Genomic DNA, 20269 nt, shown 5'->3' on the forward strand with positions numbered 1-20269 from the left:
TTGCAAAACAAAGCTGTTAGCTTATCCTTAGCCAAGACATCCATGAGCACCGGTCCGTCCCCTGATTCCCACTCTTCTGCTGGTAGTTGAAGCTGACCCAAGCCCTCAGGCTCACGAATGGGGCACAGACACAGAGAATAGATACCTTTGCCTACAACTGCCAAAAACCCCTTTCAAAATAGAAAACAAATCCCCCCAAACCACATAAGTTTTACTATTCTTTAGTCGAAGCTGCTTTTTATTTTAAGAGACGAAAATGCAGCCATCAAGCCACCCCTCTGTACCACAGCTTCAAAGAAGAACAAGGGCACGACTGAAGCTGATCCTCGTGCCCCCACGTGCAGACGAGCTTTAACAAACAAAACTCTTTAACAAGCAAAACCAGCAATTCCAAGGAAAACCATTTCAAAGAGTTATGGGGCAAACAGAAGGCAAATTAATTAATGAATGCTCATATCCCTCTTTAGTGTTTCATATCTGCAAAGTTAATGGTGCATTTAATCTAATCTCCTTTCCTCCCCAGGAAAAGTCCTCATGCAGTAACTAATTGCATCGGCCAAATCAAATACTCTTGATTAGAAAATAATATTTTGACCATGAAAGTTTCCTTTGATCTCTTCCCCAGCTCAAGGAAACTGAGCGCACAGAAACTCTGTAAATACACCACTACCAATGCAGTGTGTGCAACGAATTCTCTTTTCAGTGTATTGTAAAGAAAGGCTGCCGATAATTCAAGAAAGGCTTTTTCATTTCCATTTTCAAACAGAAGAATCACCACGATATACCAGTATTGAGAAACACTTGAGTGAAAACACAGCATTAGTAAATTTGTCAGAAAGCCTTTTTTTTTTTGAGGCAGGTAGGATTCTATAGGCAGAAACACAACCTGCTCTTACTGCTGATGCTGTTGTGACTTTATTAACAGCATTTAGCAGATAACCCCAGACATAATAAAACCCCAACTACTTGGGGTTTGGGTTTTTTTCCACCATTAAAAAGTTTCCACACTACTACCATTTTCATCTTACCTCAAGCACTGGTCCAGCTCCAAGAATAATCTGTTCTACTCCGCTGGCAAATCCCTTCTGGCTGAGGGCGGTGAGGTGATGAATCAGAAAGTTGGTGCTCTGTGTCTTTCCCGACCCGCTCTCTCCTGAAATCACAATGCACTGGTTCTTCCTCCGCTGAAGCATGGCATGGTAAGCCACGTCTGCCACAGCGTAAATATGGGGCTCCAGCTTTCCCAGCTGATGGTTATCGTACATCTTGACATACTTGGGGTTATAAATAGGTAGAAACTTGAACGGATTAATAACAATGAGGATGCTGCCTACGTAGGTGTAGATTTTTTCTTGCTTGAAGCGGTTTCTGAGATTTTCCAGGAGTGTTTTCTCATTCAAGTCCGGCAGGCTGCACAAGTCATCGTAGTCCTTCTGCTGCGGCTGGGGAAGGAAGCCACGCTCCATCATCCTGCGACGCTCCTCCGTCACCCGCAGCCAGGACTGGAGGCTCCCGTAGTGAATGGACCCGTCCAGGTTCTTCTCCCGCAGGAGGAAGCGATAATCCTCGCCGCTGATGCGGTTCTCCAGGGCCATGCGAGGCCATAGCATCATGCGCTGGACAGGGCAGTCCGTGGGGTTGAGGATCCATTCCTCCCCACCAAACTCCTTCACTTCGGCAAGGACGTAACATTTTGTTTTCTCGAGCTGAAGTTTATTAATGAGCGAATCAATCACCTCGGCAGCCGTGGAAGTTTTTCTGGCGGTAATGGGGCAGTAGATAGTCCCTTCTGCGATGCTCCCGGGGTATATGTGCAACGTGTACTCACTATCCTCAAAGCGTCGTCTTCCTCCAACATCATTTACACTCATATTGGATCCTTTCCCATTAGTACCTGAGCTGCATAGTCAGGAGCGTCCTGTATGGTGTCAGGTCATCATGTTAGCACCACTAAAAAAAGAAAAAAAGCAAAACAAAAACAAGTTAGGCATTTTCTCTTGGTAGGGATCCCCAAAAAACGGTTGACGTTCACCATGAGATGCAATGGAGTGATCAAGTGATGATAGCCATCAGCTTAAGGCAGCAATTGATGATTCCCAAACAATATCTGAAAAGGGAACGGAGTTTTAACCCACCAATAATATAAAGGTATTTAACACACAAACAGTAGCCACCACAGGCTCCCTTCTACTCGGACACAATTACCCACAGCACCTCAAGCTTTTGCTAGTTTTTCCCTGACTCTGAGGCATCAAAGATTCAAACAGACTCTCTAATTTTCAGTGTATTTTACAGAGAATAAAATCAATATTTTGTGAGCCACATACCAGACAGCCTACTGAATCAGTGCTGTCATTCTCCTCATGTCAGAAATTGCTACAGCCTTACCGCTTAATATTACCAAAAAACTTACTTAAGAGTTAGCGCCTCATTTTGCACGTTTGCATACTTCATGCCAACTTAGGGAAAGCATCATTCAGCTAACTGGGACTTTGGATAACACCCCCTGACTTTCCCAACACTGACTTAGCCATACACACAAATTACATATTTTCTAGATGTTGTTAGAAAACTAAACCTTTTGAGATTTTGAACAGTTGTGTAAAATGCTAACAAAAAACCCCCACTTTAAAATACCACCTTAAAGGCATACTCCAACCAAAAGGAAAATGCCTTCTTTGTCAATTCAAAGGCCTTCTTGAACACCGTTCAAAATTACTCTTGAAACACAATGATTTGCCTAGTCATAAGTTTAAAAAAACTTGATTACTCAGTGGGCACAAGCTCCAAGTTCTCTCACGTTGTAAATGGACACACAACTCTTGCATGGGTGTCCATCCAAGAGCCTACACTGCTGATAAGCCTGATGCTTTGCTCCAGAACTCCTGGCATGATGACCTTGTATCGACTGAATTCACCTACTCCTACAGCTGCTCTGAAATCCAGACTGTGAGAAGAACCATCGGCTTCTCATGGGTGCATGGTACACAATACCCTCCAATTTTAGCTGCTTCACACTAGTATAAGATGACCATCACCTTCCCCTGTGGACCTAGACCTTGCCCTAGATACATTATCCCATGGTCCTGTGCTGGTGAACTGTAGATAAACGCCTTTCTCTTCCTGTCCAGGAGATTCTCAACCCATCAGGATTCAAACAGTAGCACTTCTCCACTCACCAAGTCAACCTTTTCCAAAGATGTCCATATCAGACATCAGCTATGAAGTATTACAGCCAACTCACTCACACAATTGCACTTTTTATTTCCCTCAAACTGCTTAAAAACATGGAACAAAGATATCTGGCACTGAAACATCAAATGTGCAGATAATATCTCAGATTTAACCACTACAAGGACAAGGCACCCCAGCACCGGCCTCAAAAATCTGGAAAGCAATTCCAGAATTAGCAGTCCTCCGTTCTCCACCAATTGGTTCTAACAAAACCAAAATTCCCCTTGAAGATGTTAAGCGTTATTCCAATAAAAAGACAAAAGGTAACTACGAAGAAATGGAGAGGACCCTCAGACCCAGGATCTCGGCAATAAAGTGGCAAGTGACACTTAATAAAGATAAAAGTTCATGTGATACCCATCCTAACATTATATATCACATTGAGCTTTTCCTTGGGCACTGCCCTACAGGAGCGAGACCTCACGACTGTGATGCTTCCTTGATGTCAACAAAATGCTCAAGAACAATCAAAAACATGAGGTCAAAACCACGTCAGGTTTAGGGAGCTCCTGAGCTTCAGATATTCGACGTCAGGAAGAGTATTCAGAGGAAGCATGTCACTTGGTCACCATGTCCTTGCACTCCTCCCCATATATCCAGATTCAAGACCTTCAGTCCAAGCACAGCCACTCCATCATCTACATCCATGCAAGACTGGAATTTGCAGATTTGTTTAATTTACTACAAGCATTTCTGAGGTCCCTAAATGAAAAGCATTATTTTATGTTGGATTGTTTCTCACTCCAATATTTCATTAAGTATATTATCCCCAGCCACGCACTATTTGAAGCGGAGAAATTAATATGTCACAGTGAAATACATCTGGCACAGATTCACAGCACATTGCTTGGTAGCAGGACATATACTATATTCTGGGAAGTGCTCCAGCTGCTTTCCTATAGGTTTAATATAGGCACAGATGTAACAGGAATGATGTCAGTTAAGTGCTAGGTTGTGCTTTCTTTGTCTAGTTCTGCAACTCCAGCATCAGCCTTTCTTCAAGAAAGGGGGAAAAAAAAACAAAACCAACCCAAACCACCCCAACACTTGAGCTAGATAATTCCTCACCAAGATTTTACTTCAAAAGCTTACAAGAGGGCTGCCTATTTTTATTCAAGTTAGAGTGTATCGAAGACTGCTGACTCACAAGAGAACTGCAAACAGGACTTTTAAGTTGGCCAACTTGAGTAAACTGACCTTCCCTTCCACCTCCTCCCTCCTATCAAATACTTGCAAGTTCAATAAATTCTCTATAAAGCATCAGGCCACTCTACCCCACCCACCCAAAAGCTTTCTTCACTTCTCTGTAGATGCTTATTCTGCATGGACTCAGTAGAATAACGAATATTTGTGTCTTCTGCATCCAAACAACTTGAATCCAGAGGAATCGCAAGCTAAGCATGAACCCCATGGAGATGCTAAAAGCCCCAGTAACTCTGGGAATGCAGAAGAGCCAAGTCCTCCCCAAAACCACTTAAACACCAGAAGCTTCCACTAACAACTAAGAAATTTAACAAGGTCAGAAAGCAAAGAGGTGTTAATTTGAGCCTTATAAATCACAGGAGGCATGCCACATGATTTACTTTTAATAACTCTAAACATGTCTCGGTGTATTATGTTAGGTCTAAGAAACATTAACGATGAAGATAATTGCTTGTGGTCTCCCAACCGCTGATGCACATAAGCCTGGCTGTGCTCAACATGAAACATGCCTCTTGCGGACAGTCGGTTTTCAAAGCGTTCTGGAGAAAACATTGCAATGAAATACGCATAATTAGGTAATTAGCATGTGTCAGGGAGAGAGTCTCCTAATGGCAACTGTTCAAGCAGGCTGTCATATCAGCTTTTATATGACTTTTGAAATTAATAATATTTTTGTGTTTGGATGCAAAAAAATAAACAGGGACATGAAAAGACCAAAACAAGAGTAAGTATTTCACAACCCACAAGTACTCACTCTATGCGCTATGTTAATTAAAGGCATTTTGCATTGCTACGTGTTTACAATTAAATAAAAGCATATTAAAAAAAAGTATGCTACATCTAAGTAGTCAAGTCTTTGATATAAGAAGAGAAAAACTAATGCCTTACTGAAAGGGGATGCTTGTCTCTGTGCCCAGGTAAGTGACAGGTTATAAAATGAGCCAAGCTATCATGCAGCTGCTTCACTCATGTACTGGCTTTGGCAAGGACGAAGGCAGCAGTAATGGGATGCTGACCCCACAGGAGATGGGCACCCAGGGGATACATTAGACCAGAAATAACTGCCAACTCCCCTGAACACTCTGGCCAAAATTTATGGACGATGCATGCCTGTGAAAGGAAGAATTTATGACATTTTAAGCCAATATACTTACATCCTAATATTTTCTACATTTGAATGAAGATTCTTACTCAAATTGACGCCGCATGCTGGTTTTGCTTGACTTTACTACCATAGCGTAATTCCACTAGCAATGTAAAATGTGTACTCTCCAAACAAACACCAAGTTACAAATTAAGCCTTGTGTCCTCCTCCAGAACAAAATAGATTAATAATTCCAAGGAGCTCTGCGGCCCTTACAAAAAAAATCATTATAATAATCTGATTACCAGCAGGTTGACAGAAAAAGCATGCTAAAATTATGACAGTCAACTAGGCTTTGTGGAAACACTGAACTTGTAAATAATGGTTTACTTCTACATTATGTGCAATATTTTACTAGTTGACCACAGCTTAATATAGATAAACATTGGTAGAAAGTGTGCTTTCTCAAATTAAAGATATATAGGAAGGCATATAGTGAATGCTCTTGCTCTGGGGGCTGTGCTTTTTAGCAAGCTCTGTTCTGTAAGGGTTATCAAACAAAGATGCTCTAATTACCTTTGGAAAGGTAACTGAAACGGAGGCTTTCAGTCATGCCATTTCTTATTTTTTCCATTCAGAAAGACAAACCTCAGTATTTTCATTTTCAGGGATAGTGTAAGCAACATGTGGCAAAAATCCAAAATAAACCATCCACTGGAAACATCAGTACCCATCATAAATAACCTGTGTCAGCTAAAGCCTGAAATCACAAAGTTTGCCAAATATTGGATGATTTGGAAAAAAACAGAGATTAGTGTCAGCATTGAGGCTGCTAAAGGGGCAATTCTGGAAGCAAAGTTCACTTGGTTTTATTATAACATCCCATAACCCATACAAGGGACTACAAAAATAGTGAAACCATATGCTCACCATATTTTTCTCTTCCCACTGTTTGCTGGTGGGAGGGGAATGTTATTGTTGTCTCTCCGTCTCAAAGAACCTTGTGGTGCAAGTGCAGGAGGTGGTGCTATCTAAAACACAGATTTATGGACCCAGGTATTGGTGCAGGGAGGGCAAGAGATGCAAAGGGGCAGTAAAACTGCATGCAAAATCTCTAGTAAAATCAGTTTATCCCAAAAGAATGAAACCTCTAGTGCAGGAAAGGCAAGATTTGTAGGTATTATAATGATCATACAATGGGTTGGGCTGGAAGGGACCTTTAAAGGTCACCTAGTCCAACCCTCCTGCAATGAGTAGGGATGTCTTCAACTAGATTTGTAATTGCAATTCAAATCTTCTCTTTCAAAAGATATTATAAGCTTGGATGGGGGGAAAAAAAACAAACCAAACCAAAATATCAGCACACCAAGATTCTCCATAAACAGAATAAAGGTGGTTTGGATAAATTTCAGAGTAGTTTATTTAGACTGAAGCACCTAAGCTGGACCCCAAGGCAGTGAGACGACCTAAATTAGAACAGAAAATGAAAGTGGGAGCAGAGACACACTTGCAGATGCTCAGCAGCAACAAAAGTCCCCGCTGGACCCGGCACAATGCTGATTCACAACCGAAAAGCAACCCCTGCAGACACAAAACCACCCATCTCCTGCAACAGCGAGGACAAGCATGCAAGGGCAAGAACATCCCAGCTACACCTTTTATTGCTTCGGTGGTTTCTTCCCTTTCCCCTTAAAATTTTCCATTCGGTCCCAATTCTGCAGGACTTCAAAACTAACGCGGGTGAACCTAAAAATCTGGTGTCCCTTCACTTCCTGCAAACCCAGATGACTTTGTAGATCAACATTCTCGACGTCCCCAATCCAAGTCGGATTCGTAAACTGGTTTTTGGCTGTTATTGTCGAAAGTCGCAATAAAAGGAGAAACCATGCATGGCCAACGTTAACTACCAGGCCTCTGGTAGGGGGAAGTATTTCTGAAAGTAGGGATGATCCCACACTGTCACACCTGTACAGTCAGAGAGATCTACTCAGCCTCCGAGGAGGACTCTCAGAATATAAAAGAAGTTGTGAATACACATCTCAAACTATGTAAATCATTCCCAAAGATGTATAGTTGCCCACACTAAATGTAACCTAAAACAGGTTGGAGGCATTTTCTAAGTTGTTCCTAAGCTCACCAGCTTCTCCCGCGGCTTGAAAAATTGAGAAAAGACTTATCAGGCTCATTTTTCCTGTGTTTTTCATTTTTATTCAGCATTTTAAGCAACTTTACCAGCTTCTTGTCTATTCACCTTTATACTAGAGAATGAGATGTGCGCTCCAGCTTCTCACCTGGAAGCTTCTCGATGACCATAGCACAGGTTCTGCTGCACACTAGAGGTCTTTTTTCTTCTCTTTTGGAGATGGGCTCTACTTACCCATACTTAAATAGCAAGAAATGACAGGTTAAAGTGGCTCACATATACGTAGAGCACCTCAGTAGAGGACAGCCCCTCTGAGAGCCTGGAATTACCCATGTTTTGAGGTTTTGATATTCCCCTGCAGTCCAACAACCAAGCACACAAAGATTCCTCTCCTAGCAGCTGGAAGATGGGCGAGGATGCTCCTACCCGTCCACCACACTCTTGCTGATGCATCTCATGTGGACACCTGTCATCTTGTACCAGACCTTTTATCCGAGACAAAATGAAAGTGAGAAGCAAAAAAAACCCTAAAAAAAATTACAGGAAAAAACTGTTGCAAAACAAGTTACTCCTGGAAGCCATTGCAAATGGCTCTGACAAACAAGGAACTGAATTAGGACGTGAATAACATCATGATCACTTATTCTTCCCCTTAAGGTCAAAGCACCTTCTGTGCAAGGGAATGAATCAATGTCCGAGGAATTAATGAGGGCTATACAGTGAACGAAGCTCTTGTCTGCAGGATTCCTGTCTCATTGACTGGAGATGCTTACTGTAGGCATGATCAAGGGGAAAAAAAAAAAAAAAAAGGAAAATTAAAAGGGACTACAGGAAGGCTTGTGATTGATGCAAATGAATGGGAGAAGTGATTTCCATCTTTGCTTCCATCAGCCTTTCTGTGTGACACTGGAAGACCAAAAAATCAGTGCAAACAGAATCATGCCCCTGATCGTTCCTCTTTCCTGAGCTCTCAACTTGAGTCATTGCATCTTGATTTCTGGAAGGGCTACCATTCTCCCAAAACATGTACCCTACACAAAGAGCGGCAGTGGTGCTAAAGTCTTAAAATAATCAGCTTTTTTTGTGGTACTCGCAGAACAGCTGGCACTTGCAAGTTAATTCTATCCGTGTCTCAGAGCTTCATCGATGAAACTGCGTCGGAGTACGCAAGGATGCAAGAAATGCTGGGTGCTTCGCAAAACCACAGCATCATTAAAAGCTTTTTTCTGACAAACAAGGACAGGTAACGAAGCCTGAGGACTGGGAACGAAGCCTGTGTCAGGCATTGTGCCCTCCAGTTGCTCCCTTGGCTTTTTTTGTCACTTATTTGTCATTTATAAAAGTGGCAAAATGACATGTACAGCACCTTCACATTTTACCAGATTAACTCCAGGCTCGTGCACCTTTGTCTGACAGAGCATCCCTCACCAATAAAGCAATTCTGTTCATGTGAACAGCCAAAATAGCCAGTTTTCCAGTTCTGTTGGTTGGATTTGCTCCTTACAGGTGTAAGCAGAGCAGTTCAGTCTCTGGAAAGCCAACTGGAAACAAACCTGGAGTTGATATCCCAAAAGCATAGATCACCATCGAATACCACATTAATCCAAGCACAGAGAAGAGCCAGCTAGCAGGGAGACGGCTGTATAAACCGTAAATGGACACAAGATCTTCCTATTATCTCACAATGCACACGCATTATGCAATATCCATTTATATTTTTGTTTGCAGCCAAAAATTTCACATATAGAGCCTGAAAAAACCCAGCATTTACAATAAAAATCTTTCTGAACCTCTTAAAAATGCAGGATATGAAGTGTTAGAGCAGAGAGACACTGCCAAGGACTAAAGGCGTTCACGCTGAGGAGCATCTTGCCAGTCCCAAAATAGATGCAGAAAATAACTTTTTCACAGTTCAGGAATTACACCAGCATTAAGGACAAGATGCTTCTATCTTAGAAAGGCTCAAGAGCTTCAGAGAACAAAACCTGGGGAAATAAAGGCATCCTCCCCCTCCTAATCCAGCCCTGCAGGCACCAGCAGTAGGAGAAACCTGACTACTGCCGCAGCCAAAAGGATGCATGTTGAAGGGTGCAGCACAGCACTCGGGTACCATTTCCAGCTTCAGCAAGCATCACACTTGAAATAACAGCTGAGCAAAAAGCTACTCGCCTTTCCAGAAGCAACAACACAAATACACTGCACTAGGACCTAAATGCCACTGTGTTGCTGCATTGGAAAATTCCCAAAGATAATAGAAATAAATGGCAGCTTATAAAAAAAAATTAAAACTTTATATGCTATCATCAAGAAATAATTTCTCATATTGTAATTTAATCGCAGTGTAAGAGTACCTTGAATACTGATATATCATAGAATCATAGAATTCTTTAGGTTGAAAAAGACCTTTAAGATCACCAACCCCAACTGTTACCCTAACCCTGCCATCCCACCACTAAACCCTCTCCCTAAGCACCTCGTCTGCCCAGCTTTTAAATACCCCCAGGAATGGGGACTCGACCCCTTCCCTGGGAAGCCCCTTGCAGTGCTTGACAGACCTTGTGGGGAAGGAATTTTTCCCAATGTCCAACCTAAACCTCCCCTGGCACAACTTGAGGCCGTTTCCCCTTGTCCCATCGCCTGTTACCAGGGAGAAGACGCTGACCCCTACCTCGCTACAGCCTCCAGTCAGGTAGTTGTAGAGGGCGGTAAGGTCTCCCCTCAGCCTCCTCTTCTCCAGAGATTCTCCTAATCTATATTGATATATCTCAACATATATATTGGCATATTGATCCTTTGAAAGGACCTTGTTGGGTTAGAGAACCGCGTCATTCAGCAGATCCTCAGCGTGGAGGTCTCCTTCCTCAAGAAGCTCAACCCACTTCCAGCACAAGCCAAGACAAACCGAGGCTTCTTAGCCTTGCTTACTGCAGAGCCCCCGGATGCATCGAAATAAACCTTAAACCATTTTGGAAGTGACAATACCTGTGCTGTATTTCCCTTAAAAAAAAAAAAAAAAAAAAAAAAAAAAGAATTAGGGACTATTTACATAGCTGAATGTCATCCCATTATTTTTGAATACTGGGTCAAATAATACCTTGATAATTTCAGATATTTTTCCTGTAGTCTTAAGAGCTTTGATGTTATCTGGAAGAAGTTAATACAGCATAGGTGCAAAGTAAAATTTAAGTGGAACAGCACTAGGAAAAGATATAATACCACCATTACTAATGTTCTCTCTTTCCTCATTTTATGGAGGATTATGGACTGCAACCAATAGCGAGAAAGGGATGATTTTAAAGCCTTCTCACAGAAAACTCTTTCTGGCAAGCAAGTCACTTCAAATAAAAGTTTCCAGCGGTCTCAACGCCATTTTATTACATTTCACAAAAATTATTACCTGCCTGTTCCCGGTGACTCTTCTGCCAAAAAGACATTTCCAACTTTTCTACTAATAACATATATACTCCTCAAGATTAAAATGAGCGATAAAAAGCAACTGGCTGGTCAGAAGCCAAATATCTTTTAATGAACGAGAGTTTAAATAGCTAATTCTCCTATTTTTCTGTTCTGTCTCGTCTTCTTTAAGCGACACTACAATTCAGCTTTTCCCAAGCATCTGGATAGGAATAAATTTATTTTTGAAAGTCCATATTCTTACAGGACCATGCGCACCTACCCCTGCAGCTGCCGGCAGCTGCCAGCTGTGGTTTCTTCTGCTACAGCTCGTCTTTCCGAAACACGAATCACCAAGGCTTCCGCACAAGCCCACCCTTGTTCTTTTAAAATCCTCCTTAAATGAAGGCGATCCTCAAGTCAAAACCCTCAAGACAAAACGTGTGCGAGTTTTGTCCTCCGGTTTGCCACTTCTGCTTGCACGTCCTTCCCATTTGCCATCTGCAGATGAAATCATTTCCCCAAAGAGAATCATCTTTTCTGCAAGAAATGAAAGCCGGCCCTCAGCAGTAATAACTGCAGCCTCGTCAGAAAAAAAAGCAGCTGCTCATGACTATAGATTCAGGTCCATATGAAGCAAGAGATTATGCCATGTGTTATCTGTCTCCTCTCAAAGTCCAGCATCCGAAACAGCTCCACGCATCACTTAACCTATATATTTTAGAAATCTGAGCTGTATAGCCAGACCATAGAGGTGACTTGCACTCCTTTAAACCGAGCACTTAAAAATGCTACAGAATTAGTGTTTCATTTCAGCGCAGAACTACACAAAAGTAGTGCCGACCTGAAAGTATCCTTCTGCTCCTCAGTCCATGCACCAGGTACTCAATCCCGTTATCCACAGCCTGCAAGGCAATGCACAGCTGGTAGCAAGCTATGCATTCTCTATATGGCCTAGCTAGCACAAGGAATAGACCTTAAAGCATTCAGAAATGTGCCAGCAAACGTCAAAGGGAAGGGGATGTTAAACCGGTACTGCCAGTTCTACTCAGTTACCGTAAGAAAACCCCCAAAAGCCCCCAAAAAACCAAACCAAAGAAACACCAAATAGGATGAATCACATTTTAAACACAACTTCCAGCAATTAGCTTATGAAAAAAATAACAGTTTTTCTTCTAAAGGCCATAATTTATAAAAAAAATTCATTCCACAGATTATAATTTACAAGCAAGGGCACAAATAGGATGTTGCATTTAAACGAACAACAAAACAAGATATTCCATCTTAAAATTAAGCTGTCATGTAAGTGCCACAACACAAGAGCGGCTTTTAAACTCGAAGAAGAGTGTTGAATGCGTCAGGACACAAAACCGAAAACAAAAGCCTTCTTACAACCCAAGAAGTACTGAAAAAAAAAAAATCCCTTGAATTATAGATGACAGCTTCACTAAAGATAGTTATTTTCAGCTACCTGAAACCACAAGCTTTGTAGTTCTTTGAAAACGTTAATATTGAAAAGAGAAGCAAAAAAAAAAAAGCAGGGGGAGGGAGCTATCCAAGTATTTAATAATGTGTGTCATCAAAACAGTTCAAGGCTGATATTTCACCAATTAATATTGATATTATAAAATTGAAGGGACAGCTTGTTTGAAATACCACCGGTATTATAAGATATGGTATATATATTATATTATATACACACCACCACTGCTAGCAGTTAGTACTTTTAGCACGGATCTCTGCGCTTCAGCTCGTCTTTTTGTCCACTTTGGGGCAAAGCTTCCTATCCAAGTTTTATTTTTAATAAATTCGTCACTTTTTTCTGAATTCTGTAGCTGCAATCAACAGCTGCTTTATTTGTTCATGATATACCTGAAATAAACTGTGGATTTCAGATGAAGAAAACTAAATTCTAGCCTGGTATCACTCTCGACATTCTTAATAGGGAAGGCAAGAACCAGATGGACTACGGAGACGAGGTTATTTTGGGGAAATAGAGATCCTTTTAATAAACAGAGGCGCAGTCTGGCAACATGGAGAAAGTTTCCACCTCCACTGTCCACCTAGGAGCAAAAATACAGGAGGAAGACAAGCTGTGTTTTGAAAAATGGATGTGGGACACTACTTGTTTAACTAACTAGGTTGCTATCCTCTGCAAGATAGGAGATACTACCTCTCTGTTACCGAGAACCGTTTTTTAGTTGCTTAGTTAAAACAAGCACTGGAATATCATAGAAAAAAACAGCAAAAGGAGAAATTCCCACATGTGCATGGTGTTACTTTCCACAGGCAAAGTGCTACAGATGTCCGGTGAGAGACCAATGCTAGCACCCAAACACGACACGGATAAAAGACATTCTTGATCGAGTGAGGACTGGACTTTTTAATGGATTTATGGGAACTACAAGCCCTGGTCGAGCCAAATTCAGTTTCTCCTTAAGGTTATTAAGTTATTGCTGTTCTTGATGGAGCAGACACGCTGATTGAAGGCTGCAGAAATTCAGCATTAGGGATGCTGTAATTCACCTTTTTAAAATGAAACAAGCAGTAAATGACCAAGGATCTACAGCAGATGCTGCGACACAGCACACTGCCATAATAAATGTGTATTTTTGGGTGCTTCTGATATCCTCTGGGTTATTTAAAGCTGGTTTATGGGCAATTCCTACACCTTTTGCTAATTGTTCATCACCCACCAGGGTTACGAAGAAAGCATCCCAATTTCCAAACCATCCAAGCAGGCAACTCCATACAGCCACCCAACATGAAGCAGGACAAGCAGCACCTACAGGCAAGGATTAAGATGACACAGGGGGGACAAAGACATACATGGAACTTTGCATTTCATTTGAATCTTCCCAGCTTTGGACAAAAGCTAAAACAACATCGCAGCTCGGATCACAGTTTTATTCTTGCACTTGGGTAACAGCTTCCACCTTAACCAGCCAAGCTAGGAGTCGACTCAAAATAGGTGAGCAGAGGAATGTAGCTGTTGAGCAAATAAAATTCAAAAGCACATTCTGGAAAACAAAGGGGGTTTTAAAAATCACTATATTAGTCCAGTAAGGTAAGAATTAAGCGGATTGAGGTAACAGCCTGAATCTCATTATATTCTCTGAAAAAAAAAAAAAAAAACCAAAACAAGCCCACAAAAAAAATCTCATCTGGAGGTTGGAGATTTGGTTTCTTTGGAGATAAAGCAGCAAAAATAGAAATAGTCAAAAGACTGGCAGTGGAACAATTTCAATGCTTCAGTGGGCACAAATTAAAACCGAGCATATTCAACTCAAACTAGCCCAATGTATTTGCTTTTTCTCTTCTACTCAGAGCATCTCGTACTTCCACATGCCCTCCCTCGTCTTTCGAAGGGCTATTTTTCCATCCAGAATAAGAGGTGGAAGGCAAGTTTCCCACTTTTTTCCATTGGTGGGTATGATTTTTCATTAGAATAGAGCACTGCTATGAAAAAGAAGTTCTGACCTGGTCCATCCTCAAAAAGGAAAGATGAAAACAAATGGAAAATGAATGGTCCCCGAGCACATGGCTCAGGCAGTCTGCACCGACAGAGGTCAAGCATCCTCAGAGGGTTTGAGAAATTAGATGACAGAGATTGCAGCAAAGTATTAAACGTCTCAAAGATAATTCCACATCCCAAGTAGAAACACTATGGCGAGAAAGAGCAGCTCTCTTAAGCCCGGTCTGTAAAACTGCTCCTTGGACATCTGTTCATGCATTCTGCTCACAAAGCAGCTCCAGCAACAGCGTTTGCACTAATTGCAGCCAGCGGATAACCGCGCTTATCCCGAAACGGGATGCCAAATGCAATATTAGAAAAAACTCTCTTCCACCAAAGAAAATATTGATTTTCTTTGAATCCTCTTGTAAATCTAAAGCCTCCCCTAGGATATTTTGGGCTTTAACATTTCTAAGGTGATTCTTCTAATAATTCAAGGACCATCAGCCTCAGTTGCAGGGTTATTCCCAGAGAGAGCCAATAGGCCCTCTCACCTTTTACTTTCCACCATGTGCCAATGTCTCTCCCCATTTTTCTTTTCCATGTTCAAGGGGAAGCAGAGGCACCTATTCCCCACAAAACATACAGAGATCTCCGTATCTCAGGACAGAAAACCATCGATTCCAACTGACACAGGAGATCAAATACAGGCATTCATCCAAAAATTGCAATACATATGGGCTTTGAGCCTCTTCTTTTGTAATGAATATTATTAGCAGTATATTTCAGATACTTCCTTTGCTCGTATAAAGATGCCATCAGCCACAGAAAAAGACAATTCTGCATTTAACAAAATCTGCAGTGAAGAACTGATTATAAACATAATCCTTAAATTTCTTGAACTTTTTTTTTAATTATTATGACTTTTAAATTTGAGAGTAACCAAATAGCTTCCATAAGCTTGAAACGATTTCTAGACCTTGCTTTCTATCTCCAAATGTGCTAGGAGAAGGGCTTGTTATAGCAAGCAAAGGCCTCATAACATTCACTGGTTTCTGTAGGGGACCTTTAATTTGATCCAACCCCTATAAACAAATTATTTCCACAAGCAGATCACAGTTTCCAAAATGTTGCCCCAACTCTTAATATTGTATTGAACATCAGTGCACAGTGATCAGAAACACAAGCACACAGTCGGCTTAACTAAGACCATGAGTGCACCCAAAGCCAAGCAAGGGCCACCATGCATCTCTCCATCCCAGCACAGCTCCCCAGCCTCGCACCATGGAGCGGACATAGAGCAGTATTTAAGACAAAAACTACCACCAGCCCAGCATCGCTGCCCTTGGAAGGAGACAGGACACAGTCAATGTCAGCCGTGTGTTATCTGAAGAAACAGAAACACAAAGCTGGCAACAGTCGAACAGGCTCAGATATCACAGCTGGCTTCATTTCTACCTTTTATTTACATGAAGGACAACTGAGATGGGAGCTACCTGCACTCCACGATATCCAGATCTAACTGGCTTTCCACAAGCACATCATCACTCAGAAAACAGAACCTCATTTACAAGAATCAAACATCGGTCATAAAAGAGAAACCATACTTTTTGCCACTCTAAAATACAATGCAAGATCACAAACCTCTCCTAAAGTCACCAGACCTCAATACAAAAACACCTTCCAAGATCCTACCTAAAAAATTACACCATTTACTTTCTGAAGTTATTACATCTTTTATTCATATTCGGCAGCATTGCAAATATTTCGGCTGAAATATTTTCAGTCTTGTGCAGGAATCATGTCTTATCTTTTTCACGCTCAGAGGATTTATTTCAAAATGCTCATCTGCCCAACTAAACCAAAATACCCAAAAGTTTTGTGAGAATCATTTTATTTAAAGCAGAAGTTAGGTGAGGGGGGACCATAAACCATTTTAACCAAAGACTTTCAGATTACTACGAATTATTCATCTGGCACAAGGCCAGCACAACTCTCCACATCAGAAAAAGAGGTCAGGTAAATCCAATAATGAGTATCTAAAAAGACAAGTCAACAAAATTAGTTCAATTTTCTCGCTGGAGGCAAAGCAAGGTCATTATTAAAGAGGGGGGATGAAAAGGGGATCCAGCAATAAAATATTAGAAGACAATCAGAAGATTTAACCTGTTGGTTTTTGCAAGTGAAACTCCATTTCACTGGCAGAATTAGAAACATTAGGACAGTGGCGCTGGCCACAACAGGTAGCTGCCTGGGGCCATAAGACGCAACAAGCCATCCTCTCTACTATCACCCTGCAGCAATAATGGGTCCATCCCGGAGCAGATGCTACCTCTCAGCTCTCATCAGGCACAGATGTCTGATCCACAGAGAGCTCCCAAGATTAGCTGCCGGCATGAACACAGTAGGAAGAAGGTGCGGGTGGTTTACTCCTGCAAATTTAAAATACACTAAGGAAAAATTAAAAATGCACTAATAAGGAAATTAATGACATGCATTGATCTTGCACAGAAAGGTTTTTAGGACCCATCGTAGTTGATCGGATGAATGCCAAGTTATCACTAATCAATGTGCAGTTTGGAGAGGACCAAAACAGATCCCGTTATTTCTTGTACCATCACTGACATTTACACACTGGCTGTATTTTTTTTTTTTTGAGAGAGATATAAAACGATATGAAAACAGGTAGAAACCTGTTCATAACAGTCCCACCGCTGTGTCCCCCCATATAAAATGCTGGCCCTGTTATACCACCTCCACCTATAGTGCATGCATGGGAATCACAGACCACAATCAGAGACCTGAGGCTTAGCTGACTTTTCAGAATAGAAAGTTTCCTTCCTGTCTTATCCTGTCTTTCCATCCTCAAGCTGAAAGTCACTTTCTAAAGAAAAATGCATTTTAACCAGTTTAGGATTATTATCCTTATCTGTACATCAACTGCAGGCAGCCTAATCTAAGTTTCCTAGCCATTTAAGGGCATCAAAGTTTAAGCTGTTCATGTTTGGCATCTGTCACACACATGGAAAACCATTTGTTGTATTCTTGGTTGTTCTCATTGACTTCAGCCTTGAGTCTCACGGATTTTCCACTTTTCTTGAACCTTTCCACTCAAGCCCGCACTGAAACTTGTCTTCCAACTTGACTTAAAGCATCATCTTTGACTTAAACCACCAACCTTTAAAGAGCAATCGGGTTTGAAAGGCAACTTTTTAAAAGAATGAAGGCACTGTTGTTGTTGCCTTTTTTAAACACGTTTCTCCAAAACAGAGGTTTGGGGCTTTTTTTTAAATTAAGAGCGAAACACAAGGCCAAGTTAACTTCGGAAACAAGGATTTAAAGGGCTTAGACACTGATAAAAACATTAATAAGCTGCATGAAGATGATCATGGTCCCAGACCCCAGAGACTTTGGGACATTTAATTGCACTTTATCCTCATAATGCTCTTCTCCTTTCAAGTTCTGCCATGCTCACCCATTTATCCTACTGCTTTGCCAACTGCTCGTTCAGGTATCACACCTAATACACACATAATATCAGTGGAAAGTTGGGGGGCTTATTCATCCTTGTGCTCCATAACTGGCCGGTTTGGGATTTCCCCCCCTCTCAAAAGTCAGCCCAGGCTCTCAGGTTTTCGACAGGAAAGTACGTCCCGCATCTCCATCTTCCATAAGTTCAGTGTTTGTGTTAAAGGACATTAATTTCTACAAAAAAAGTTAAAATAAGTCCACTATGGGAAAATCAGTGTTTTCTCCACACTGTTTGGTCAAGTCAAAATTTAGCGGAGCAAATACCAACTTCCCTGAACAACAACAACAAAACCATACTGGCATTCTGGTTTAAATTCTATCAGGCTCCATTTACCATTAAAAAAATAAATAAATTTTAATTTAAAAAACCAAACCCTAAGGAAGCATGCATGAGGAAAAGGAAATTTCCCAGCCTAAGTTACCACATAATCCAACTGAATATTTTTTTCCTCCAAACTTCAGACACATCTTTAGTCTAAGGACAACCTGTTCAACCTCTAACACAAACCACTTCAAACAAACTACTATATTTGTTTAAAGAAAGAAAGTTTCAAGATATTTTTTATCATCCAGATACTGTTAAATTGGTCAAATTCAGTACGTTGCTCCTGTGATTTAGTGAAGCCTCAGCAGCGGCTCGTAATTGCAGCTGAGTTTATTCTTCAGGCACCCACCGCGATTTGTTAGACAGGGAAAAAAAAAAATCCTGCCCTTCCCAAAAGAGACTGGGCTTTCTCCAAGGATGTACTTCAGTTTTGTAACTTACATTAGCTATGACGATTTAAAAGCAGGGAAGATTTTGCTTTGCCCTGAGCGTTTAAATGCACTGCAGTACTTACAGATACTGTGTGAACTCCTACCTTCCCCAACAGCTACAGAAATAATGGTTTAGAAGTTGTTCTTCAATAAAACATCTCGTTGGTGGGATGGGGGAGGGAGGGGCGGTAAAACAAGAAAAAAAAAAATCTAATAAACACTTCCAAAGCAACTGCACAATCTTGTCCTCACATGCCGTCCTTCCTGGATCCTCTAAAAGACAACAGGAGATGGCACCTTTCAGAAAACACAAGTTATCTCAGAGCTTCTCTGAGAACATGTGTGCCTACCTCTGTTACTTGAAAAAACAGAGTACATATTGGCATCATATGGTAAAATAAAATATGTAAGCATTATTATCCCTCCAAAATGCCTTAGAGAGCATATGGTATGGAAATGAAACAACCTCAAATCTATTAACTTGGCTATGTGATGAGATCAACAGAAGGGAGCGTGAAAAAAATGTTTAAAAATATATTCAGTGTAGGATCACACAACTAAAGCACATTCATCATCCGGATAATGTAACGACACTAGGAAATGAACTAAGTAAATCCAAGACTGAATTTTCATTTTCTGAAGTGCATCTGTTTGGCTCATATAACCCTCATCATTTAGCCATGCTGGTTTTCATCTCGGATGCAAAAGATGCAAGAATATAAATCAAAGAGTCTTCTTCGACAAGCAGCCATGGCAAACACACTTCCAATTTGTTTTTAGAAATAAATAATCTGGATCCCAGCAGGTCCTTGCCACAGCCCTCCATGCAAGTGTGCAACGGATGACATCTCGTTTCAGGTCGACACGCGTTTGCCAGGCTTTGGAAAAAAACACTGAAGCAGATGAGAAGCACTGGAACAAGCCAACTAAATCAAGAGGGACAGCACGTTCCTGCAGAGGAGGTAACATCCTCCACTGGGATCATCTGGCCATTGCTTTCTGTGACTGTAAACAAGGAAACCCAAAAGTGAGGTGGGCTTATCACAGAGTCAGTGAACTAGTCAACCAAAAATGTTGCTAGGGATGGCAAGTATCTTTTACATTTTATGTGCCAACAGTATGAGCAACCGGCCAAAATTCTGACTGAACACATCCACAGTGGGACTCTGACTTTGGAGAAGGCAGTTAGAAAAAGGGTTGTCTCCAGCGGGTGCGGAGGCCCATCACACCAACCACCAGAAATCCTGCTAGGTTGAGAGGCCTACAAAGAACTGATCCAGAGATCTGGGGAAATTTCCAGAGGAAAGCATGCATCAGCTTGTCCAATTTCTCCATGCCTAAGGATTCTGGTCACCAGTTCAGTTTTAAGGTAGACGACACAGGCAGAAGATTGCTAGACCAAGACCAACCAGAATTTTAGTCCCATGAGTTCCGCTGGCAAACATTGCAGGACCACAAAAGAGAGGAAAAC

The 20269-nt window shown here is 41.4% G+C and overlaps 1 protein-coding gene across 1 annotated transcript in view; it reads right to left on the bottom strand.

Annotated features, from left to right (window-relative positions):
• MYO9A (myosin IXA) overlaps nt 1-1939 on the bottom strand; it is a 154796-nt gene extending 152857 nt beyond the window's left edge. The window contains exon 1 of the mRNA XM_035899416.1: nt 1029-1939. Coding sequence (XP_035755309.1) covers nt 1029-1871 — 843 coding nt within the window. The 5' untranslated portion in view covers nt 1872-1939. The remainder of the gene's footprint in view (nt 1-1028) is intronic.
• Between the last annotated feature and the right edge of the window lie 18330 nt (nt 1940-20269).

This window comes from Egretta garzetta, unplaced genomic scaffold (genome assembly GCF_000687185.1).
Source record: "Egretta garzetta isolate BGI_Z169 unplaced genomic scaffold, ASM68718v1 scaffold287, whole genome shotgun sequence".
NCBI classification, from domain to species: Eukaryota; Metazoa; Chordata; class Aves; order Pelecaniformes; family Ardeidae; genus Egretta; species Egretta garzetta.